The sequence below is a fragment of the Podarcis melisellensis genome (genome assembly GCF_964234715.1).
Source record: "Podarcis melisellensis genome assembly, chromosome: 2".
NCBI lineage: Eukaryota > Metazoa > Chordata > Lepidosauria > Squamata > Lacertidae > Podarcis > Podarcis melisellensis.
In genome coordinates this window covers 63313069-63338582 of record NC_138529.1, presented here as the reverse complement: position 1 = coordinate 63338582, position 25514 = coordinate 63313069, and the positions used below count along the sequence as shown (strand labels likewise).

The 25514-nt window shown below is 41.2% G+C and overlaps 1 protein-coding gene across 7 annotated transcripts in view; it reads right to left on the bottom strand.

The window, feature by feature from the left end:
- GRIA1 (glutamate ionotropic receptor AMPA type subunit 1) overlaps nt 1-25514 on the bottom strand; it is a 205297-nt gene that overhangs the window by 47644 nt on the left and 132139 nt on the right. For all 7 annotated transcript variants that reach the window (XR_014165767.1, XM_081901018.1, XM_081901017.1 and 4 more), the window contains exons 6-11: nt 10335-10496; nt 7891-8058; nt 5898-6002; nt 4381-4491; nt 2225-2431; nt 246-616 (exon numbers count right to left, since the gene is read on the bottom strand). Coding sequence is in view for 6 of the 7 variants with exons in the window: in XM_081901018.1 (XP_081757144.1) it covers nt 246-616; nt 2225-2431; nt 4381-4491; nt 5898-6002; nt 7891-8058; nt 10335-10496 (1124 nt within the window). In the remaining variant the exon portion in view is untranslated. The remainder of the gene's footprint in view (nt 1-245; nt 617-2224; nt 2432-4380; nt 4492-5897; nt 6003-7890; nt 8059-10334; nt 10497-25514) is intronic.

The following is a 25514-nucleotide window of genomic DNA, read 5'->3' as shown; positions in this document are numbered from 1 at the left end:
CACCCTGCAAGGATGTGTTTCTAGTTTGCTTAGTGGAGCAAGTGGGAGGTGCAACCAATTCAAGAATCGTATTCTTCATTTTTAAGGAAGCAAGTACCCTGCTTCAACTTAATCACACATCTCTTGGCTTCTGACATTATTCTGGAGGTGAAAGTTCTGAAACAAATGTCCCGTTCCACGTGATTTCGGACACACACACACACACCGCTATCTCAAAGACTGCATATTCAGAGAAAATTACTAACCTTGGAGATATGTCACATCCTTGTTGCATAAAAGCTCCCAGGGAAAACCAGAGACTGTTAAATATTCCAAATTCATTCGTTTGGTCATTGGCTGGCTGGTCCCGGCCTTCCTCAACCTCCTCGTTATGCCATTCATATGGACTGAAGCGACTGACCAGAAAGAGGACAACGCTTACTCCAATGTAGGCAAAAACTATACACATCCAAATCTCATAAGCTAAGGGATCCAGAAAGGAAAAGACTCCAGGCTTGGACTTTTGTGGTTTTTTAATCATGATAGATATGCCCAGGCTCATAAATGGCTTGGAAAAGTCTATAACTTCCTCTCGCACTAGAGTGATGGTCAGTGGTGCAACAGCCACATCAGCTTTCTGAAAATTAAAAAGAGATTAAAGTGAGACCAATGTTCTGAAGATCCGCAATGCACCAATGTTTCAAGATTTTGTTACCAAATTGTTGTTTTTTTGTTTTGCATTAAATAATATTTTCACTTTCCGTTTATATGTATCAGGGTTGTATTGGTTTTCTTCTGTGAAAATTGATTTTCAGGCACAATGAATTTTTCTTTAAAGCCAGTTTGGAAAAAGCTTGAAAGTGTGGGTTATATTTTGTACAGAAACCTCAGTTTGCCTTGTTTCTTTATCAGATTCTTTTGATGGGTTGACATTTATCTCTGTGCCAGGCTAACCAGCATGGTTCTCTCCAGACGTTACTGGGCTTCCATCGGCCAAAACACAGCATGATCAGGGATGATGTGAGTTGTAGTCCAACATCATTTGCAAAGCCTCATGTTGGCCCACCCTGTCTTACTGTAATGTTTTAAATAAAAATAATCCCAGTGTGGATTGGTACTATTTTCTTTCCTATTATTAATCATTATTGATAACTAATGTGGGGCTTCCCTTATGCTTGAGCAAGAAGCTGCTGAATGCTGCAGCAGGGTTGATGAAAGGAGTGAGGCCCTATCAGCTTATAACTCTGCTCTGAGACCTGCATTGGTTGTCCATTTGCTACTGGGCCAAGTTCAACGTGCTGCTGTTAGTTAACAGTGTGGTTGCAGGATTGCCTTCCCCATGTACGCTCACTTGACTACTTCAATCTGCAGAACTAGCAATGCTACAGGTGCCATATAATACTTGTTCCATACTTGTAAGAAATCTTTTGCTATAGTAGCAGCCACACTTTGGAACTCCTTGCCTATTGACATCAGGCAGGCGCCTTTGCTGAACACTTTTTGGAACCAGATTGAAACATATTTGTTCAGGAAAGGCCATTCAGACATGCAAAAGTTACAGGTGTTTTATTTCTTTTTAGCAACTATTCATTCTGAATATTTTAAAATACTTCTTGTTAAGTTTTTTGTTCAATAATTTTAATATTTCATATTTTGTATGAAACTGCTTAGTGGTTTCCTTACAACTGAATGTTAAATAAGTGTTGTAGAATGGAAATACTAGTATTTTTCCTTCCTAACAAACCTTTCAACTGATGGGTAGGATTCCACAAGTGATGCTGCAATCTATTACCTGTGACATATCCATTCCTTAATTCCTTACTATTAAGTTGCCATTCAGAAATGACATGATAGTAACAAGCCTTAACTACAAAAGCAAAAGAGGAGACTTTCCTGCTGGCACTGTGCCTGACCATTTATTTTCATCAGGATATACTTCGCTATTAAAAAATAGTTGACACAAATAATTTCGGTTGACTGAAAATAGTTCTACTTAGGTGGCTATTTGCCAACTGCACAGGATCATTAATGATACACCACATTGACTCGCACAGATTTTAATATTTGTCTTGCTGTGATTGGTGAATAATGATCAGCCATGCAGGAGCTGAACACAAATGGGTAGTGACTTGATGCAAAATCATCTGAAATTTCCAGTGTTCATGTAATGATACACTTGGGGATGTCCTTGTTTCATTAGCTGTTACAGTTTTTAAGCCACAGGATGAGAGTGAGAGAAACTTACTCCATATACTAGCTCTCCGACCATGCCATTCCACATTTTAGTCTCAGGATCTCGTGCTCCATACTTCCGATCAGCGACAACCTGCAAGCTGTAGTTGTAGCCAACATGTTTTGCGATCTCAGCAGCTAACTCTACGCAATAACCTTCGTACCTCAAATTTCCTTGCAATGGCTCATTGGTCTTCTTTTCCATCACATAGGGGGCTTCCTGGTAGAAACAGAACAGTTTACAGAGCCACGTTTAACCTTCTGGATGCATATCATGCTAACGTCATGTGGGAAAGAGGCTAGCTATAATACTTTACAGGTGAATTATGAAAGAAAAGAGTTTGTAGTGTTCCCACCGTAAACTCCATAAAAGGAAAGCAAGGAAAACATTCAATTCCCTCAAATTCTATAATTCAGTTCAAATAACCAATGAGTTCAAGGATAGCTTGATATCCTCCACAGAACTATAGATTCACACAGCCATCCAGGATCTCCTGCCCTTATCTATGATGCACTGCTTCCTGGCAGAAAGTCAGGAAAAGAATAAGGACATCCTGTGGCTAGGTAATGAAAGGATCAGTTTCCTATCTATCTCTGGGAGGACTCTGATGTGGGTGTAGCTCATCTTTAGTTTTGAGTTTCGTTTATCTATTGTTTCAAGTACCTATTTCGTGTACCTACTGTTTCAGTCAAGTGAAAGGAGTCCCACAGTAATTTAGAAAAAAAGTGAAATGCAAATATGTGTAATTAGATATTGAGAAAAACAATAAAGACATATTAAAGTGTCCACCTAAAATTATTTGAAACACACAATATCCAGACACACCCCATGCAAGAAGACCTAGCAGAAACAGCTCCTAAAAGCCAGACCACTTGTAGCATCCAAATGCCTGGAAAAATAAAAATGTTGGCACCAGGCGAGCTTCCTTGGCATTTCATAATCAAGGAACTACTACAGAAAAGGCCCATTTGCTGGTTAATACCCTTTGGACATCTCTTGGAGGGGTCACAAATGCTGATTTCAGGTCTGGGTAGGTTTTTATGGAGAAAGGCAGTCCTTTAACTATTGTGGTTCTGAAGCATGCAGGGCTTTACTGGTCAAAACCAGTACTTTATAGGTCAAAGCCCTGTCCATGGCTTCTTCCTTTCAGATGCTTGGCAGCTGCTACTCCCAACACATGAGGATGGTGCTTTAGCTGCCTGACCATTCAGCATTCCTTGCAGCGTTCCCAATACATAGAACAAATATCCCAGCTAATGAAGCAATGCCCTTTAAAGTTTTGAGACACATCATAGCAGAAGGCACCAATAATGACAGAGGAAATAGCAGCTTAGCCATGCCAACTGTAAAACCAGTCCTAACCATGATGCATATTGGAAAGAGAATGCAAATTATGAATGTTTGGCTAACTCAAGATGAATCGCTGTACATCTGAGACATGGGCAAATGCAACACGCGGACCACAGGATCCTAGAAAGCATTGGGCAGCAATTTCCATAATCATGGCCAATGAGGACAGAACATTCTACACTGTTTGCATTTCTCTACAGATTACAGTATCCTCATGCTGATACTGAAATCTGTTCAAGAGCTTAAAAATTCGTTACAAGATTTGGATAGATTCCAGCTCTTCCCACTGATATTTTGCAATGCTAGAGCACAATGGTAGTTCATATTAGATAGGTTGTGTCCAATTAAGTCCGACTCAGAGTAGACTCACTGAAAGTAAGGAACCTAAGTTAACCGTGGTTGTTTTTGTTTGGGAGGGTACACATTATTTTATTCAGCAAGCTGCTTTGAGAGGGTGCCATCCTTAAAGATAGCCTAAGAACATTTCAAACAAGCAAGCAAACAAATAAATGAATGAATAATTATTCCCATGGGAATAGTTTGCTGTAATAAATAATGGTGCACCTTGATCTATTTTTTTTTTTTTTGCAGTAATTAACTTTCCCCCTCCCCACCTCAAAAGCTTGGAAATGTTTATAGCCATATTTACTCATAGATTTCATCTTTTGACCTGGTTATCAAGTGATTCAACGACTAAGATTACCTTTCCATGTTATTCACCCACCTTCTCAAAGACACATTCACTGCTCTCATTCGTCTGTCTTTATCTCCCCCCCTTTCCACTCCCACTGTAGACATAAGGATGCTGAAATACTTACTAGAATAGTTGTAACAATGTAGACCCTATCCTGTAGAGTTGTGGTTTCATTTGCTCCTTGTTGATCTACGGCTGTTGGGACAAGTTTTTCATCTTCATTCCAATAGCCAATCTAATGATGACAAAGAGATCATGGCATATCTTTGACATAAAGATAGTTTCCAAAATGCCTGGAATGTAATACTAGTGAGAATACCCACTCTAAAGCATGGTGAGAAATAAATCACTCTCCTGAGTTTCCTGTTGTCCCTGACACTTTAAAGGCATGGCAGCAAAATCATGACATATTTTACAAAGAGCACATATAATGGTGTTATTATGTTGATGGAAACATATATGGGCCTTTTCAATTTATTCCTAGTTCTGAGGGGGCCCTGCCTTTCCTGCTTCAACACAGGCATGTGGTGGTGAAATAATTAATGTAAGATTAGATTCCTCTGGTGTAATTCACTCTCCTAAGCCTGTGGTACTTTAAAATTGAATTGATGCATACTTTCCCAACAGGGGGAAAAAATGCCTTGCAAACTCCTACACAAAATCTTCACCTCTCAGACTACGGTATGGAATGGAACAAAGCTATCTACCACAGTTCTCTGAATTTTGCCTCAGAATTCTCAGCAGTTTAAATGTAATAAAATCCTTTTGAGGGAAAATTAGAAGCAGCTTTCCCAGTGAGGCAAAGTGGCAATGTTAGGTTCTTGGTAGCTGTGTCACTGAAGCCCCATCATTCAGCCCGGACACTGAGGTCCAACTCTGAGGGCCTTCTGGCGGTTCCCTCACTGTGAGAAGGGAGATTACAGGGAACCGGGCAGAGGGCCTTCTCAGTGGTGGCGCCTGCCCTGTGGAACGCTCTCCCATCAGATGTCAAAGAAATAAACAACTATCTGACTTTTAGAAGACATCTGACGGCAGCCCTGTTTTTGGGAGGTTTTTAATGTTTGATGTTTTATTGTGTTTTTAATGTTCTGTTGGGAGCCGCCCAGAGTGGCTGGGGAAACCCAGCCAGATGGGCAGGGTATAAATAATAAATTATGGTTATGATTACTGGAAGGAAGAAGGGTGAGGCAGCAGGGAGGTCAAGGCTGTGTGGCTGCCCTGGGAAGAGCACCGGATTGGCTCTGCCCGTGTGCCCACAGTCCCAGCCTTTCTGTGATCTTGCCCCTCTCCCTCCTAGTAAGCAGCAGCAACACCACTGCCAAAAAGCTAGAATCGTGGCCCGTTGCTTCTGGAGAAAATTCAGATTACAATATTTATGAAAATAAGCATTTAAGTTATGTAGTTTGATAGGATAAAAAATGAATCACAGTTTGATTAATGTGGAAATGAAACAGAATGGAATTGTGGCTAAAAAACATGGAGAAGTGACACAGCTCATAAGCAGACAGATTCATCCAGACAAAATTTACTCGTATATATTTCTCGCAACAGAAGCTAACTTTCGAGAAGAAATGTTCTTAAAAACAAGTTGCAGTTTGAAGATTACTCTCTTCTGTTTTCAAAGACAAAGTAGCCTGTTACCTTTCTGATCCCATCATGTTTCATTTCAATCACATGAAGGGTGTAATTGGTCCGATGTCCTTTCTCATTAAACTGGACGTTACCAGTCAGTCCTTCAAAGCGCACCTTAAAAAAAATACAGGAATCTGTTAAAAGATAAAGTTTGTTATGGACTTTAGGTATTTTTCCTCCAGCCAAATCTTTAACATCAGATCAAACCCGCATATGAGTGTATCAAGATCTTTGTATACCAAATCTGGATATGGTAATATCTAAGCTGACAAGGTTGCTTCGCAGTCCTAACTGCATTGCAAAGAGAGGATATGGAGAAACGTTCCTATACATTTCCACCTGGTGTCTTAGTAGAATTCTCCTTACTACCTGACAAGGTGATCCAGATAACAAAACTATCATGATTTGATTGGTTCTGCAAGCTCAGCTAGTTATGTACAATGGGTTAGAATTCCATCAGTGAAAGATACAGTAGGGCTGTGTACACACTAATTCATTCCTAGCACAAAAATGTAGCCATTCTCAATCCAGAATAATTTATGCTCATATTCAACATGCTGTCTTCAATGTCAATTGATTATACATCTTGTCTAGAAGAATAGTGTGGTTATTTACATGCATTTGACCCCACCACTTGCTTGATTAGGTAATCTACACCTTTTCCTCCCTGCTTCTGCCCCAGGTGAATGAAGAAAGAAGTGATGATTGAGGTCTTGGTGAAGACCCACCCATAATATTGGGCAGGTGTGGATACATCCCCCAATGCCAGGACTACCCACATCTGTTTTCCAATGGACACATTTCAGGATAATACAGAATCAACCTGCAATGCACTTTTATTTTCAGAACAAAACCAGTTTTTAGGAAGCACTTTTCAAGAGCAAAAGCTGTGCTATAGATTTAGATCGCACACGGACCACACAGAAACAAGCAGGTACTCAGTCTCTATTGATTCCATGCATCATGGATATGCAGAATTATATAGTGATGCACAATGATGTTAACACAGATAATAAATCACTGTGTAGTAGAAGAAAAGTGAAAGCTACTCTGCTTCAGCAGAGTCTCTCCTATCCAGTAAAACAATGGAAAACCTAGCAAGTCAAGGAAGTAAGCCGATTGGGCACCTGGGGTAGTGCGCATGGGTGCCCAGGGGCAGGGCCGGCCACCTGTGGGAGGTGAGCTGGGGCAGGACACTCCTCAGGGCCTCCAAGGAGTCTGCCTGCCTCCTCCCACTCAGCCATCCTACAGCTGAGGCGGAGGCGGCAGACGGACCGTTTGGGGCAACGTGGAGCCTGTGAGCGCCAAAGCCACTGCGTCACTCCCAGGAGAGACACATGGCTTGGGAGCACTGCAGGCCCTGTGGTGAGTGCTGCCCAGCATTTTGTCACCCCCTCAGTGGTGACAACCAGGACGGCCTGGCCCCACCGAACCCCCTTCCTTCACCCCTGAGTCAAGGGAGAAGGGGACATACTTAGCCTTATCTCTGATACATTTCATTTACAGAGAACATTCAAACATGTCATCCACCCGCAGCAGTGTGAAATTGTATAATCCAGGAATTATTCCACTACATGCTATTCCTGCACATTTGACACAGCCAGTGCCTACTGATGTATAAAAATGGAGATCATAGCTACCTATGCTCATTAAAGATTTCTGGAGGACTGGAAATAAAGTTTGGTGAGCTTATGAACAAGACCTCCACAGAAATGCATTTCTCTCCAAATGTCTTTAGTGGTCTTTTCTTTTTCAAGTTTTATTTTCCTAAATTGGCAGGTCAAAGTTTACCACTCAACTTTGGATCTTCAATCTGACTGTAAATTTTCAGTGTTCATGGCTGTTAATGATTCAACAGGATGCATCCAGTCTGCATTCCATAAAATACTGATTGTATCATGCCAATGTTAAGGAAGTAAAGGGACAACTGGATGTTTTTTGCATATTTGAAAGACTTCTCACTGAAAAATAACAGATTCTGCACCACAGTTGGCTTTCTGACCTGTTGCAGAGCTCTCTGGATGTCAATCCCTTGTCCCCAAGGGACAGCTGGATTTGCTAGGCAGTCCCCCGCATTCCCACGGCGAGAGATGTCAATCCGCTGTTTCCTGAGACTCTGAAAAGCTTCTGCCATTACTCGAACTCCATCATACGTAAGAGCAGATGTGTACTAGAAAACAGAAAAAAGATATGTCCTCCCTATTAGGGCTCCAATTAGGAAACTTGGAGACTCATGCTCCTTTTTCCAAAAGAGGAACCCACAAATTAAAGCTTATTTAACAGAATTTAATTTCAAGCTGCAGTTTGAATGGGCTTTCACTAGTATCAGTTCAAATGAAAATATTGTGGGAATATGTCAGCAAGCTAGGATCAGGTGCTTTGTAATTAAAAGAACAATTTCATGAGACTTCGTTGTTTGAGCTAAAGACTAGGATTCTATGCTTGGCTTTGACTGATGTCCAGTACAATCCTGCACATTTCTGCTCAGATGTAAGGCCAACCGAGATCAGTAGGACTTACCCAAGTACACGTTGGGCAGTGACTTCAACCTTGCTTTCTGAAGGGATCAGCTGCCAATCCAGCTGTGTCTGTACCTGCCCCACACCTGATGACATATGTAGAGCAAGGTGGTATGATTTGGAGTAACAGCCTCGTCAGCCAAATTGGGACCTGTGTTGATTCAAATTTGGCCAGAGGACTAGAGGTTTCAGACTTGCTGGTTTCATATCCTGTGATTTGTAGACCCAACTGAATTCCAGTTTTGGAAGCCCACCCTCTGCCGGTATTCATTTCAATTTTAGATTTTAATGTCTTGGACTTCATGGTTAGGAGGAACTTATGTTGTACATGAAGAAATGATGTACCAGAAGGTAAGGCACAGAGCTGAGTTGGAGATCTGATAGAATGCTATGCTTGAAAATTGTTATTGCTGCTTTTAAAAAAGGTTTACATTTTGAACACTTTAATTCAAAACTAAACAATTATGGACATAGCCATGGAGCACGATCCCAAACAGTAGTATTTCACTATGCACATTTTTTTTAAAAAAATTATACTCTGTCTTTCCTCCCAGGCCAAGCAAATTACTTTAAGCTTGCAATTCTGCTTACTGGTACTTGGAAATGCAACCTAGTGGAATCATTTTTCCAAGTAAACGTGTTTAGAATTGGGTTGTCAGTCTGACATATTCTCTCTCCTAGCAGCAAAACAGAAGCCCAGAGATGTGGGAGTTCAGCTAATATTGTTTTATAAAAGGAAGTATCCTTGATTCACAAAGCCAAATATATGTCCAAAAGATTCCTCGTGTGCCAGGGTGTATATATACAGTATAGATATACAGATATATAGCTATATACTGTATATATTTCAAAAGGCAGTACTTCTAGAAATTGTCAGGCTTCAGGGAATCTGATCCTTCTTCCTCACGGCAGGCTGCCAGTAATAGAGATACAAGAAGCTCTTACCAAAGTCTTTTATTCACAGAGAGAGGCTTAGAAATGTCGCCTCTCGAGTAATGGCGTTGCTCTGAGTAATCTCCTCCCCCCCTTTCCCTCTCAGTCGTCAGCAGTGCCACCCCCTTTACGATGGCTGTTTGAGGCCAACTGCCTCTTTGCTTTCTGCTCTACCACTTTCAGTGGTCACCAGGTTCTGGGAGAAGGGGGGTTGGGGGTTGGAATGCTTTCTAGTGATAACGTGCCAGGCAGCTGCTCTTTGCCGCTCTTCTGTCTCAGTGCCATGACCTTCTGCAAACCACTGTTGTAAAGCTATACTGTCCTGGGAGATGCAGGGGGGGGGGCGGTCTCCACCATTCCTCATCAGTCCAGTCCCTGACAGAAACTGACAGAACTATTTCACTCTGCCATATAGTACTTTGTCCTTATAGAAACAAAAACCAATTGAAGCTGTTTCACCCCCTCTTCCAGTCTGAAGCAGCTCTTCTAAGAGTTTCTGTTAGTGGTTCCCCATGACTTAGATACATGGCTCATGTCACCCAAAAGCCATGCATTCAGTATCATGGGCCTGATTCTGTGGAACTCCCTCCTGGCTGAGAATACTCAGGCCCCCTCCCAGCTGAATTCCAGGCACTTGTTACATACCTTTATATTTCAGCAGGCATTTTCAGCTTTCTATTTTTGTGATTAATTTTAATTGATTCTATCCACTGTATTATTAATTTTTTGTAATATTACTGTACACCACTTAGAAACTTCAATGTTGAGCAGTATATATATGATTTAAATAAATGAAGGGTCATTCAGTTCTTCTTCTTTTTATATCACACGGGGCGTCCTCTCTTGATTAAGCAAGCAAAATGTCGTCTGACCAACAAGTTTGTTGCGATCTGGTACGAACATTAAAACTTTCTGATTTCAAATGGAAAGCATGTTAATGACAAGAGTGCAGCGCTAAGGCTACCTCAGAGAAACGTTTTTCAGTACCACTTGCCTTTGGCCTCTTCCAGTCAACACGAGGTTGTTCCCTGGCATCATTGCTCTTCCACTGTTGCATGATCCTGGCTGGGATGGTGTCTGTATAATTCACCAGCTGGAATCCAGTCACATTTGCACCACTTTCCTTGAATTTTCCTAAGTCGATATCCATGAAGCCCTAAAGAAGAAGGAGGAGAGAAGCAAAACAAAGAAGTGAACCAAAGCTGTATGATGTGCATATCAATGTATCAGTGTTCTACATCTTTGTAATGCTGCGGTGCTACAAAACTGGTTGCACTTATTTCATGAAAGTGTGGCTTCCTGTGTGGAGCCATCTGTCCCCCATTTCCTGAGCCTTGAGTAGTGCTCTTGAACTGAATATACAGTCACTGTAAACAAAACCTGGTAGCCTTAGCTATGGCAGGATCCCCCACATTATAGAAGCATTTCCCACCAGAGCTGGAAGGATCATCAGTTTTGGTTCTCAATGCTTCTCATTTTCCCATTCTTAAATGAAGTTCTCCACATTTCTGCAGCAAGCTGCATTTTAAATAAGTAAGTAAGTAAGTAAGTAAGTAAGTAAGTAAGTAATCCTCATGAAAATCAATCAGCACTATAGTGCAAATTTCTCCTAATAAAATATTTTTTGCATGAGATTTTGGCTAATGTACATTTTCTTCAAGCAATTTTCCCTAATGCAATGCATACTTGAATGTTATTTTCACTATTGTACAGTGGTACCTTGGTTTGCATACGCTTTGGATTACAAACACGTCAAACCCAGAAGTGCGTGTCCCAAAAATTCCTAAGGATGCCCATGTTCTGACTGTCGAATTGTTTGGGAAATGGAACATCTGATAATATGAACTGAAACAAATTTCTCCCCCTAGTTGCCATCACTGATAAAGCTCAAGCCTGGGCTTTAATAATTAGCTCCAAAAGTGATTTGGGCAGGAAAAAGGGAAAGCTATGGGGAGTGTCTCTGCTGCTTCCTCCCCTGCCACTTTCCAGCAAATTTCCTAGGCATAAGAACATAAAATCAAACAAAATGACCAGACTAGTCCAGTATCCCTTTTTCCATAGTGGCCACCCATCTGATCCTGGAGGTACTGAGTGGCCACACTGACAGGAAGGCATTAACAGTCTTATGCTCCATTAATTTGTCTATTTTTTTAAAAAAATATTTTTATTGGTTTTTACACATAATAAGAACAAACAAAACAAACATAAACATTAAAAACAAACAACAAAAATTGACTTCCCCATGCCTTCCCTTCGCCACATCCTTGTTTTACCATTTTTTCGAGCAGCTCATCGATCAGTCTTTAGTCAAGTCCCTTTTGAATTTTCTTAAAGTTTAAGATTTACAGCTGTAATTCTTTGTTTCCTACCCCTTAACATCTTATCAGTCCACAATTTTACAATAGTTTTTTAGATATGTTTTAAATTTCCCCCAGTCCTCTTCCACTGTCTCTTTCCTCTGGTCACGGATTCTGCCGGTCATCTCTGCCAGTCCCATATATTCCATCACCTTCGATTGCCATTCTTCCAGAGTAGGTAATTCTTGCATCTTCCAATACTTTGCCAACAGGATTCTTGCTGCTGTGGTTGCATACATAAAGAATGTCTTATCCTTCTTTGATACCAATTGGCCGACCATGCCCAAGAGAAAAGCCTCCGGTTTCTTAACGAATGTCCACTTAAGGACTTTTTTAATTTCATTATAGATCATTTCCCAGTAGGCCTTAATCTTTGGGCAGGTCCACCAAAGATGGTAAAAAGTACCTTCAGCCTCATTACATTTCCAACATTTGTTATTGGGCAAATGATAGATCTTTGCAAGTTTGACTGGGGTCATGTACCACCTATAGATCATTTTCATTATATTCTCTTTCAGGGCATTACATGCCGTAAATTTAACACCGGTGGTCCATAACTGTTCCCAGTCGTCAAACATAATGTCATGACCAATATCCTGTGCCCATTTAATCATAGCTGATTTCACTGTTTCATCCTGTGTATTCCATTTCAGCAGCAAATTATACATTTTAGATAGATTTTTAGTATTGGGTTCTAACAATTCTATTTCTAACTTTGACCTCTCCTTCTGAAAACCAAGTTTCCTGTCCTGCTTAAACATCTCATTTATCTGACGGTAGTGTAACCAATCTCGAACTTTATGCTTTAGCTTCTCGAAACTTTGTAGCTTCAGTTTTTCGCCATCATATTCTAAAATTTCACAATACTTAGGCCAATTAGAGTCCATGTTAATTTTTTTCACTGCTTTCGCTTCCATTGGTGACAACCACCTAGGGGTTTTACTTTCCAATAAATCCTTATATCTATTCCAAACATTGTACAATGCTTTCCTGACAATATGGTTTTTAAAACTTTTATAAACCTTTACCTTGTCATACCACAGGTATGCATGCCAACCAAAACTATTGTCATATCCTTCCAGATCAAGAATGTCTGTGTCTTCAAGAAGTAGCCATTGCTTCAACCAGCAAAAGGCTGCTGATTCATAATAAAGTCTTAAGTCCGGCAGGGCGAAGCCCCCTCTATCTTTTGCATCAGTTAAGATCTTAAATTTTATTCTGGGCTTTTTGCCCTGCCAGACAAATTTAGATATATCTTTCTGCCACTTCTTGAAACAGTCCATTTTGTCTAGAATCTGCAACGTCTGAAATAAAAACAACATTCTTGGCAATACATTCATCTTGATAACAGCAATTCGGCCTAACAAGGAAAGTTTCAGCCTAGACCATATGTCTAGATCTTTTTTAACTTCTGTCCAGCATTTTTCATAGTTATCCTTAAATAGATTCACATTTTTTGATGTCAAATTTACCCCCAGGTACTTAACCTTTTTTCCTATTTCCAACCCAGTTTCACTTTGAAACCTATCTTTCTCCTCTTTTGTTAGATTTTTTTCCAGCACCTTTGTTTTCTGTTTGTTTAGTTTAAATCCTGCGACCTGGCCGAATATCTCCATTAATTCTAAAACTCTTTTGGTACTAGCTTCTGGCTGTTGCAAAGTTAGCACTAAGTCATCTGCAAATGCCCTTAACTTATATTGTTTGGATCCGACCTGTATTCCTTTTACCAGCTGGTCCTTCCTAATCATGTTTAATAAAACCTCCAGGACAGATATAAAGAGTAAAGGGGATATAGGGCATCCCTGTCGTGTACCTTTCTCTATTGATATTTCATCCATTACCACATTGTTCACAATTAGTTTCGCTCTTTGTTCAGAATATATTGCACCTATACCGTTTTCAAACCCTTGGCCTACCCCCATCCCATGGAGATTCTTCTTCATAAATTTCCAAGAAATGTTGTCAAAGGCCTTCTCCGCATCCACAAAGATCAGAACTGCCTTCCTATTAATGTCTACCTCTAGCATCTCCAAAATGTCTATAATGTTCCTCACATTCTCTGACATATGTCTCCCTGGGAGAAAGCCTGTTTGGTTCTTATGAATCTCCTCCACCAAAACTCTCTTAAATCTTTTTGCCAAAACGTCTGCAAAAATTTTATAATCCACATTCAAGAGTGATATAGGGCGGTAGTTTTTAACTTGATGTTTCTCAGTTTCTGTCTTCGGTATAAGTGAGATAAATGCTTCTCTCCACGATTCGGGAGCCTTTTTCCCCTCTAATATCTGATTGCATACTTCCTTCAATGGCTGTATTAGCCATTCTTTAAGATCTTTATAGTATTTCGCAGTCAAACCATCTGGTCCTCTCCATTAATTTGTCTAATCCCAATTCCATAGTTTAAATGTTAAGTATCTCCTTTCGTCTGGTCTGAATCTTCCTTCTTTCAGCTTCATTGGATGATTCTGGTTTCCAGCTATATGAGAGAGGAAGAAAACATACAGTGGTACCTCCGGTTAAGTACTTAATTCGTTCCAGAGGTCCGTAGTTAACCTGAAACTGTTCTTAACCTGAAGCACCACTTTAGCTAATGGGGCCTCCTGCTGCTGCTGCTGCTCCGCCGGAGCCCGATTTCTGTTCTCCTCCTGAAGCAAAGTTCTTAACCTGAAGCACTATTTCTGGGTTAGCGTAGTCTGTAACCTGAAGCGTATGTAACCTGAAGTGTATGTAACCTGAGGTACCACTGTATTTCCTGCTCTAGGCTCTACTTTGAGGTGTATACCACATCCCTCTTTTTTTGCATAAGAGCACAGCACTCCAAAACAGATGTTTTTGGGTGCCATGATCTCACCTCCCCAAAGAATTTTTTTGGGGGGGCTGCAAACTTGCATAGCACCCCCAAACACACATTTGGGGTGCCATGAGAGCACAGCCCTGAAAAAAGCACGTTTTTCAGGGCCGTGATCTCGCACATGCCATGTGGCTCACATGGGAGCATGGCCCTGGAAGACTTGCAGCCCAGTTTTTCACTGAGACGTGTTGGAGGGTATGCATGTACTCAGTAAAATATTTAATAAAAACACGTAACATTTAGCTGGTAAAATATTAAAAGTCCCTTTGATCCCTTAAGTACTGCAACATAGGGTTTTTGGGTATCCTGAGTGGCCTGATTTTGTGTGTGTGTTTAAACCCCATCTTAGCTTTCACCTTCAGAAAGGTTGAATCTACTATTTTTCAATCCCACATCGCCAAGAGGGGAGGCCAAAATGGGATGATGACTTGAATTTCAATGCGAAAAGGAAAATAGGCCCATTAGCTGGAGTACATTTTCATTAGGGCTGCTTGACTAATGGGAAAATGTATTCCTAGAGAATGATTCAATGGGGAAAGTGTCAAAATTTGCAAGGAGCATTAGTCACAAGGAGATGCTCACCCAACTCTAAATCTCATGCACTCAATCAAATGTCAATAGAGGATGAGGCACTCTCAGATTAAGGTCCATGAAAGAAATAAAAGTTATAGAACAATTGACCTTTCAGTTGACCAGATTTAGCTGTCAAGGAACAGAGTAGACTGTAGAGTAGAAAGTACATGTTACCCACCCTCTCCAACTTCTCCATCACACTGATGTTCATTTATTTAAGAATTTTTACCCTGCCTTTCAATGTTGTCACATCCGGGGAAGGTTACAAATAATAATAATAAAACAAACAAATAATAGCAAATACTGCAATGACAAATTAACAGCAGCAGAGCAGTAAAAACACAGAATTCACACCTGCTCGGCCTACATTTAAAGGCACCTAGGAAAATAAAGCATTTGATTGGTGCTGAACAGACATGAGTAGGTGCCAGGTGATCCTCTCTATGGAGAGCATTCCAGAGATGGTGTGCCACTATTTAGAAATTCAGGTTTACTCCATATGTGGATTATCCAACTATCTGCTCATTGCTTTCATGTATTTTCCAGCTGTGCTTGTAACAATTTCCTTTGATCCCTCAGATTTGCATAAAATCAGACTACTGCAAATGCAAACCACATTAAACCACATAAAAATTTCCACACCAGACACTGCGCAGCAAGTTAATTTGAAACATTTATACTGAGAATTTCCCATTTTTTTTGCAGCTGTGCTCCTGATGTCCGAAGCTCTTGATGGAGAAACATCCCCACCCCTGATTCCTCAGGTTTTTCACAAAACCAGAAAGCTGCAGAAGTAAAGCTCATTAAATAATTTTTTAACGTCGCTTGCTTGTGCCGTTTTCTGCTTTTGTGCAATTCTGAGGGATACAAAGAAAAATAACATGACACTGCACAGCTATCTGTGTGTACTCCCTGTCAATATTTAATTAGCATAATAGTAGATGGCGGGGCCAAACACAAAAGAGAATACCTATTGGTATGAATAGGAAAGGCCAAAGTTGTTCATTACAGTGGTACCTTGGGTTAAGAACTTAATTCGTTCTGGAAGTCCGTTCTTAACCTGAAACTGTTCTTAACCTGAAGTACCACTTTAGCTAATGGGGCCTCCAGTTGCTGCCACGCCGCCGCTGCACGATTTCTGTTCTCATCCTGACGCAAAGTTCTTAACCTGAGGTACTATTTCTGGGTTAGTGGAGTCTGTAACCTGAAGCGTCTGTAACCTGAAGCGTCTGTAACCCGAGGTACCATTGTATATACAAATTCAAATACGTGGGTGTGGATTATTCCAGTCTAATCTGAATGGGGCAGGAGAAACAAATTAACAGCTAAATAATGCTCAGATGTAGACAAGCTCTGAGAGTCCAGTGCTGGGTGCTAACAAAAAAGCAAATAACAGAAACAAGCGAAAGCAAGGGTAAAGGGACAACTCCTCAAATTTTATAAAAATCTATTTATAAACAGCATGTTTAAATGTGTTCCTACTTTTTTGAAACCTCCCTTTTCCTTGCTAGCTCTCTCTATTAATTGATTAGATCACAATGCCTTAGAGGCAGTGTTTTGCTTTGTTACTGTGCTGGTATTATTGCTATCCACCTAGAGCCCCTGGGATAGAACGGGTTATCAATCTAAATCAAGAAACGTAAAACTGCCCACTGTGTAAGACGCAAGCAAGCTTTAAAAAACACCCAACAGTTCATAAAACCAGCTAGGTGGCAAATCTGAGCCGCAGCAATTGCACGTATATATTCCCATCTGCATTAAAATTCCTCTAGATCTTCAAAAGTGGTCCATTAAATTTAAAAACAAAAAAGCAAGCAGTTAATAGAATTTGGTGGGATCAGTCAGCAGAGAAAGGGTCCCTGGGCAATGCTGGAATGGTGAGACTTGAAAGAGGCATACAAAAATGTTTTATATATATATATATATATATATATATATATATATATATATATATATATGTGTGTGTGTGTGTGTGTGTGTGTGTGTGTGTCTCACTCACATTGACCATAATTGTTGCTCTTCTCAACCACTTACTATATGGGTCATGCTGTGTAAATTAAAGAAAAATATGGTAAGATCAGCAGACAAAAGCTCAATCTAGATCAGTATCATGTCAGCATAATTTCCCACCCCCCATTGTGGACAATATACCTTTGGAGGAAAAAAAAATCTTTGGAGCAGGTTACAAGAGTATTTCTATTCACCATGCACCAACTCCTGAATACACTTAGTGTGACATAATACACAGAAACTGGAATTTTCGGTAAAATATAATTACTCACTTTTTCCTTCTCTCTTTTTAATGTTTGTCTGCATGCCATTAGAATGTAAGCCTTCAAGTGGGGCCACTTTTAAAACATATCTCTCTCTCTCTCTCTCTCTCTCTCTCTCTCTCTCTCTCTCTCTCTCTGTGTGTGTGTGTGTGTGTGTGTGTGCTGAATATGTGTGTGCTTGCTGAATATTCTTATTTTAAATCAATAGATTGAGTTGCATCCAATTGCTCCCCTTTGTTCATGGAATACTTTTTGCTCCAGCAGAGAAATCCACAAACAGAGAATGGAATGTGATTTCCACCCTCAAATTCTCCCACCCTTTTACAGTCCCCTTCACAACTTCCCACACTATTCTGGAGAGTTTCCCACCTGAGGGGTGGATCACAGTGGATGTGGCTGCAGTTGGAAGGGTGAATCAGCTCAACCACTCCCTGCTTCTGTTCATGGAAGCCACCAATGGATTGAACAGTCTTCTGTGAACTAAGGGGCATAACTAGATAGACCCCTATGCATATGAAGCTTGCCCTACATTGAGTCAGGTCACTCGTCCCAAGCCAATACTATTTACTGTACTCTGAGTGGCAGCAGCTCTCAAGATCTTGCCTAGCCCTTCTGCCTAGAAGAGGTCTTCCCTAGTCCTTCTGCCTGAGAGCCTCCTACCTGGAAAGGACAGAAATTGAACCTGGGGTAGATCTACACTGCTGGTTTTTCACGTTAAGGAAGGGTTAAGGAATGGTTTTCATAATGCAGGTGGACACATGACGTCCTACTTTTAACGTTCATAATGTGTGACTAAAATGTGACACCAGAGGGCACTACAAAGCAACCAGCAACTGGCAGTAGGGAAACGGCGTTTTCACAAAAACAACAACCCCAAAGGTAAGAATGATATATCTAATATCATTCTAATAACGTAATACAGGTCAGTGTAGATCCTGCCCTGGAGTCTTCTACGTGCAAATGATACTCTTTGTGTTATGGTGGCATTTTATTTATATTTTGATTTTTGTGTTATTATATTTATATCCTTTTTTCCCCTGGGGAAATCCAGCCAGATGGGAGGGGTTTAAATAAATCATCATCATCATCATCACCCAAGCACTTAGTGTGGCATGCACTGTTCTTGCTTGTTTCATATTATTCTCACACAACAACCCTATGACTTAGGTTAGGCAGCTGGGGTTTCAAAAACCAATGGCAAGCAGCAAGACACACTTCCTTCATCTGAGATGGCTAACGGGCATCACTTGTGGCCACTGGAGGCAGTGCCAGATTTACATATAAGCTAAACAAGCTATAGCTTAGGGCTCCACTCTCTTGGGACCCCCCAAAAAATTAAAGGGGGAAAAAAACCAACTGGATGTACATTTCCAAAATATAAGATAAAAAAATAAAAAAATAAAAATAAAACCTGCATACAGCAACAGTGTTTTGTGTTGTGTAGGCTCCTATGGTGTAAGTATTGGGCCCCACCTGCTAGCCTGCTCCCTAAAATATCACTGGTTTGTTCATTTCTATATATAGGGTGCCTACATTCTGCGTGGTCTGGTTGCATGGCAAGATGTGCAAATGGCTTGAGATACCTTTAAGGTCCATAAATTACCATATAGCATATATTCAACACAAAAAACAGCGGCAATTTGTTGTCCTTGACAAAGGACAGCTGGACATATAAAGGGCCCCATTACCTTCAGTAGCTTAGGGCCTCATCAAACCTAAATCCAGCCCTGACTGGAGGCCACAGCCAGCACTAGCATGGTTGGGAAATTGGGAAGACACTGCTGGGAACCCCACTAATTGCCAAACACTAGTGAAGTATTTCAAAGAAATTACATTTACAACTGATATCAGAAACTGCAAAGAGCTAGTGGAGTTCCACTGAATCGACAGTATTCTGGCATATCCAAGAGGAAAGATTTCAGCAATAAAATAAAAACTGTCAGATGTAACAATGGCTTCTTCCTAACTACAACAATATAGTAGCAGTTATAACTGTAGGATGTAGAAACAAGAATTAATATATGCTGTGGTTAAATTAAAATGGTTTCAGTAGTAACTGACAAAACAAATGTTCAGTCTCTTACTGCACAGCTAAACTGCATGTACTGCATCATTTCAGAGTATGCACATGTTAAACCTGTACACTTATCACAGGTCTACCATCTGAGTTGACTCTTTAATTGCAACGATCAAAAACCTGGAGGGGAAAAGGTCAAATTGCTTTTAAACTAGCCATATGGCAGTTTTAAGTCATAACATCCCAGCCTTACACAGCATCACTCTGTGTATGTAGCTCCAGCAAAGGAAATATTAATAGCAAGCATAGCTACAAATTGCCAGGAAGCACCAAGGGAGAGGAAATGTTAGCATTGATGCATTTTCATGCTTCTTTTAGTTTAGAAAGCTTTTTAAGATCAGTAAATCACAGATAAAAAAAAATTGCATTCCATTACAGCAAGCTATCCAGCTAGGCTTCCCACTGCATCTTCAGTGTCAATCGATCTGGAAATGCACAAATCAAGCCCTGTGTTGTTTTTCTCATCAAATGCAAATGGAACAGCAGATTTACAGCATAGGAAACTTGAGATGACTGGTCTCAAATTGGCCAGCTATTTACCATATTGAAATTTATATTTGTTAAGGTCTTTTCAGGACGACATTACCCTGCTATCAGCTGTCCTTCAAAATGCACTTCACACATCTTAATCAACATTTTTTAAATGGTCAACTTTGACACTTGAGTGATGGTTAACATTACTTCCAGTCCTTCTTTCCATAGTCTGAAAATTTAATCTTCTGGAATAAAATGCAGCAGATGTGAGGAATAATAACTAGTATTGACTAGCAATGCAATCATGTATGTCTACTCAGATCAGAAGAATTTCCTATTGAATTCAGTGAGACTTACTCCTAAGTAAGTGTGCATAAGATTGCAATCTTAAGGTACTTTCAGGTAATGACTCTGATCCGCTTTTGTTTTGTATTTTTTTTTGTTGGATTGATGAGTTACCAGCATTTACCTGTAGGGAATTTTTAATGGAGTGTAAAACAGAGAGCACAACATAAAATCTTTCCACATAGAAGCACTCTTTTATATCTGTACAACAGATGACACCTCCAGCCTAGTTGCCTAATCCTGCATTCTGTGCAACAAATTGCTAACTCCTTTCAAGTGTTCTGTTGAGACTGACAATGAGATACCACATTTCAGCTACGCGGAAGGAAAAAAAATAAGAATTCTCCATTCTTCTGTGTTCTCCATAACGCCTTCCATAATGGATGAACCTCTTCTTCTATTTTTTAAAACAGTAGCATCTTCAGCTATGTTGGGAGATCTAAGTGTAACTAAGGGCTCCTTCAGACAACCTGTTTATTGAGCATTCACCCTGATTTGCTTGCACAAACCTTGCATTGTGGTTAGATTGTGTGCACTGTTTATTGAGCATTCATTTTTATTTGCTTGTGGGGTTGTTATATGACAATGGGCATTGATTGTGATTTTCTTGTGGAGTGCCAATACATCTCCCCTGTAATAATGTGTTCACCCCAAACTTTTCAGTACATCCCTAACCACAAAAAGTGTTGTTTTTTAAGAGGAAATGTTCTGGTAGGGTGACAGAAGATTTTAATCCACTTTAACTGAAGAAACCTAAATTTTCAGCAGGCACTTGAATCCCTTCCTCAAAATAATGAGCCTGGAGGCACTCTAACATTTGACAATTGACACCGGCCCAAGCGAGTAGCTTGACTTTTCCGATTGCTCCAGTCATCTTTGAGAGTGGGGGCCTCCTCCCCACCCTACATTTTGTAGATGAGATACTAAAGCCCTGCTAGCAATGAGCAGAAATATGCCTTTGCTGTGTTTGAACTCCTAGTAGAATCTAGCTATTGTTCTGACAGTTCTTTCACATTTCCTGCACAGCACAGCCTAAAATACCAGCATGTTTACATAGTTTTTCTTTGAGGGAGGGGGGACAGTCCCCCAGGCAACCGTCATAATTCTGAGGATCACTGGCTTCTTCTCTCTCCATTTCACACCTCCTACCCCCTCAAGGCCTGGCATCAAAATGCACAGTTCTAACCCCTTCCGAATGAGGGGAAGAGACCATTTCCTCTGAGCCAGCATTTGTCCGGCTCTACTTAATTGTCTGCAGCCGCCTTACTACATGCCTTCTTCTCTCACACCATGATAATGAATATACTTCTGTCTCCACCATCCAGAGGTCTTTCATCCCTGGGAGCAGAAAGGGTGAACAATCAGATCAAAAGAGAATCCCCTGATAGGGATTGCTGTCCTGACTCCAGTGGTTAGCGTGCAGGGTGGGGGCACAGGGGCAGTTGTCCCAGGCACAAAATTGTTAGGGGCGCGAAATTTCAACACCTAGTGCTGCCTCAGTACAGCTGCGCACTTCCCTCTCTGGGGTCCGTTGAAAACGGCTTCTCCATGCAAACCAGAAAGTGACCTCTTCAGACAACGGAACTGTTGGTTTCTGCTTTCTTCTCTGTGCAGCGAAGTGCTTGTCACGAGACAGGTTGTTTACATTCCACAGTAAATGCACTGTTGGGTTTCCCACGGGAATGGGAGACTGGATGTGACGTACACTGGTTTCCTGTTTATCACTGTTCTTTGCAGTTTCAGTTTGTGATTCTCTCCGTGCTTTAGAGGAGAGATGACGCTTTCTCTGCTCTGGCAGAGGGAAAATGTTTTTCTGTAACTTACCAGCTTTGAACTGTAAATAAAGTAGTATAGAGCATGTTGGCACATACTTCTCATCATTCCGCTGTGCACTGGACACTGCTTATCCCCAACATTTTGGTTCCGGGCCCAGAAAAACGCAGTGTTTTGAGGATGGACTCCAGAAGTCGGGCTCCTGGCAAAGGAACAAAGGAGCAAAGAGACGAAGTGCCGGCAAAGCATCAGAACAGCGGCAGAGAGACGGAACGCACGGTATCTGCTCTGCGCGTCAAAATGATTGATGAAGGTATGTGCTACTGCTCCGGGAAGCCTGCCAGCTTCTAATTAATGGCTTTATGGCTGGACTTTGAACTTTTATAGCCGGTTTTGCCGAGGCACAGGCAAATGGCTAAAAGCAACACTTTCCTATGCTGGGGGAAATCGAAAGTAACTTTTACAAGTGCTGTTGAAGCAAAGCAGCTGCAGCAAGACGCAGCATGTATAAAGCAGCTTGATTTAAAGCAGCATAGATGACGCAAGAGGTAAATGCCAGAGTCATGATGGCTAGCTGCAGAAGGCTGGATGAGGCAAGTGGGGAATTTGATACCACTGATCAGCCAAATGCTCAACTCACAGTAGCCTGTGATACTGCCATGATTCAGAATGAAGCAGATCGGCGGGGTGCTAGCTGCATGGGAAATGGGGAGGCTTCACAGACGTCATCCCATAGTGCAGTGGAACCACCAGATGGCGCCAAAGCTTTGAAGGCAGTGAAATGCTACTCGTGTGGACGTCTAGGCCATATGAAGAGGGAATGCAAATATCCCAGGGCCAAGACAGAGCAGCGCAGCGAAAGCTCATCGCGTGGAAAAGGCCAGAGCAAAGGCAAAGGTCCAGTGTCCAGGACAACGCAGCACAAGGCAATGGTCTCACGCTACGCTCCAAAGGTTACAAAGGTTGCAGAAGTTGCAGAGGTCCAGAAGACGTCTAGATCTTTCTTCGTTGTTGATTCAGCGGCGACCCACCACATGTGCAACGACAAGAGACTGTTCGTGTCTTTTACACCGCAGGAAGGTGCAATTCACCAGGCGGATGACCACACAATCCCCAGTAAAGGCTACGGAACTGTTGTTCTTCACAGTTTGGACTTATCGATACAGGATGTTCTTTATGTGCCGGATGCCAAGCATAATCTGCTCAGCGTTGGACAGCTGATTGAGAAGAAGATTGACGTTTCCTTTAAGAACAATAGATGCATCATCACCAAGAAAAATGATTATCAATTGTATGCTGAATTTGTTGGTCGTTTGTTTCTTTTGTATTATGATGATGTTGTGCAGGATGACACTTGTTGCATTGCAGGTACTAACAAAAGTTTGCATGCAGAATGTATTCACGATTTTCATCGAAAATTTGGTCATTTGCATTTTGAGGCAGTATCTAAAATGCCTGCCTTGGTTGAAGGTATGACTATTAAACCCTGCAGGTACCACATGAAGTGCAAGGCATGCGCAGCAAACAAGGTGAAAATGGCTGCGAAGGGTAAGGTGTCTAGTAGGCAAGCTACAGAACCATACCAAATTATTCATGCTGATTTGGTTGGACCACTAGCGCCCTCTTTGGGTGGGAATAGGTACTTCATGGTTCTCCTTGATGCATTTTCCAGGTATATTTTTGTGTACAATCTCAAGCAGAAATCAGAGGCTTTTCCTAGGTTCAAGGAATTCTGTGCTTGGTTGGGAAATGTGCATGGTAAGAAGATAAAGATTCTTTTCACTGACCGGGGGGGAGAATTCACTTCTCAGCAGTTTGAAGCTTTTCTGGCTGAGAAAGGAATTCAACACGATTTGTCTAGTCCTCGCTTGCCATGGCAGAATGGACTTGCAGAACGAGCAAATCAAACATTGCTTCAAGGGTTAAAAACCTTGCTGCATGATGCAAATCTTCCAGAGAGTTATTGGGCCGAAGCTCTCTCATGTTTCACTTACAGTTATAATCGCAGGTTATCTTCAGCGATTGGTTGTACCCCCTATGAGAAGATGTTTGGCAAGAAGCCATACATCAAACACATGAAAATTTTTGGTTCGGACATGTGGGTTCACTCACCACAAAACTCCAAGTTAGACAAGCGTGGTTTGCATGGTATCTTTCTAGGTTATCAGAAAGGGTCTTACAGAATAATGATGACTGACTCAAAGGAAATTAAGCTCACAAGAAGTGTTGAGTACAATGCCAAGTGGGGGGAGAATGTGGGAATTTTCCAATGTTATCCTGATGACAGTGATGAGACTGAGGATAGTCAAAAGCAACTGCAACAACCCACACCCACTGATGAAGGTTCTGATTCTGAGTCTGAAACTGAATCAGATGATTCAGAGGATTTCAAGAGTGCGAAAGCCTCTATGCGACCCTCTGAAAGCTCTGATCAAGAATTGGAGGAACCATTGTTCACAATAGGTCACTTTTCTCCTAAGAAGGAAGAGGAGAGTGTTGAAGACTTAAGGCTAATTCGTAGGTCACAGAGAGCCACAAAAGGCAGACCTCCAAAGAGATTTGCTGATGAGTTTGCTAAGATTGCAGTAACAGCTGTTAAAAGCTCCAAGAAGGTTTTTGAACCTTCAAGTTTCCAAGAAATCCAGGATTTGGATTCAAAGGAAGCTGAGCCATGGTTAAATGCCATGAAGGCTGAGCTTGATTCCTTGGAAAGGAACAAAACATGGGACCTAGTTCCAGTAGTTCCAGGAATGAAATTGCTTGGAAGCAAATGGGTCTTCAAAGCGAAGACTGATCAAAATGGCAAGATAGTCAGACACAAAGCCAGATTGGTAGCCAGAGGATTTGCTCAGGTACCAGGTGAAGACTATCACGAGACCTACTCACCTACAGTGAGGTATGAGAGCATTAGGCTTATGCTCAAGCTAGCTGCAGAAGAAAATCTACACATTAGTCACCATGATGTGAATACAGCTTTTCTGTACGGATCTCTAAATGAATCCCTTTATATGCTTCCACCTGATGGCGTACAGGTAAAACAGGGATTTGTTTGTGCTCTGAAGAAGTCCCTTTATGGTCTCAAACAAAGTGCACGGTGTTGGCACACAAAACTCACTGAAGTATTGTTTTCTCTAGGTTTTAAGCAAGGGAAAGCTGATCCATGTGTATTTGTCAAAGAGGAGGGGCAAGAGAAACTGTATTGTTTGTTTTATGTTGATGATCTTTTATTCTTTTGGAAAGATGTCACAATGTACAATAACGCCCTAGCTCAACTGAAAGAGCACTTTGACATGAAAGATCTTGGTGAGGTAAACAACTACCTATCTCTGGAAATAGAGAGAGATCAAGATGGTAACATTCTAGTACACCAGTCACGGAAAATTGCTGATGTGTTAAGCAAGCTAAACCTGATGGATGCTAACCCTGTAGACACACCGATGACAACAGGTTA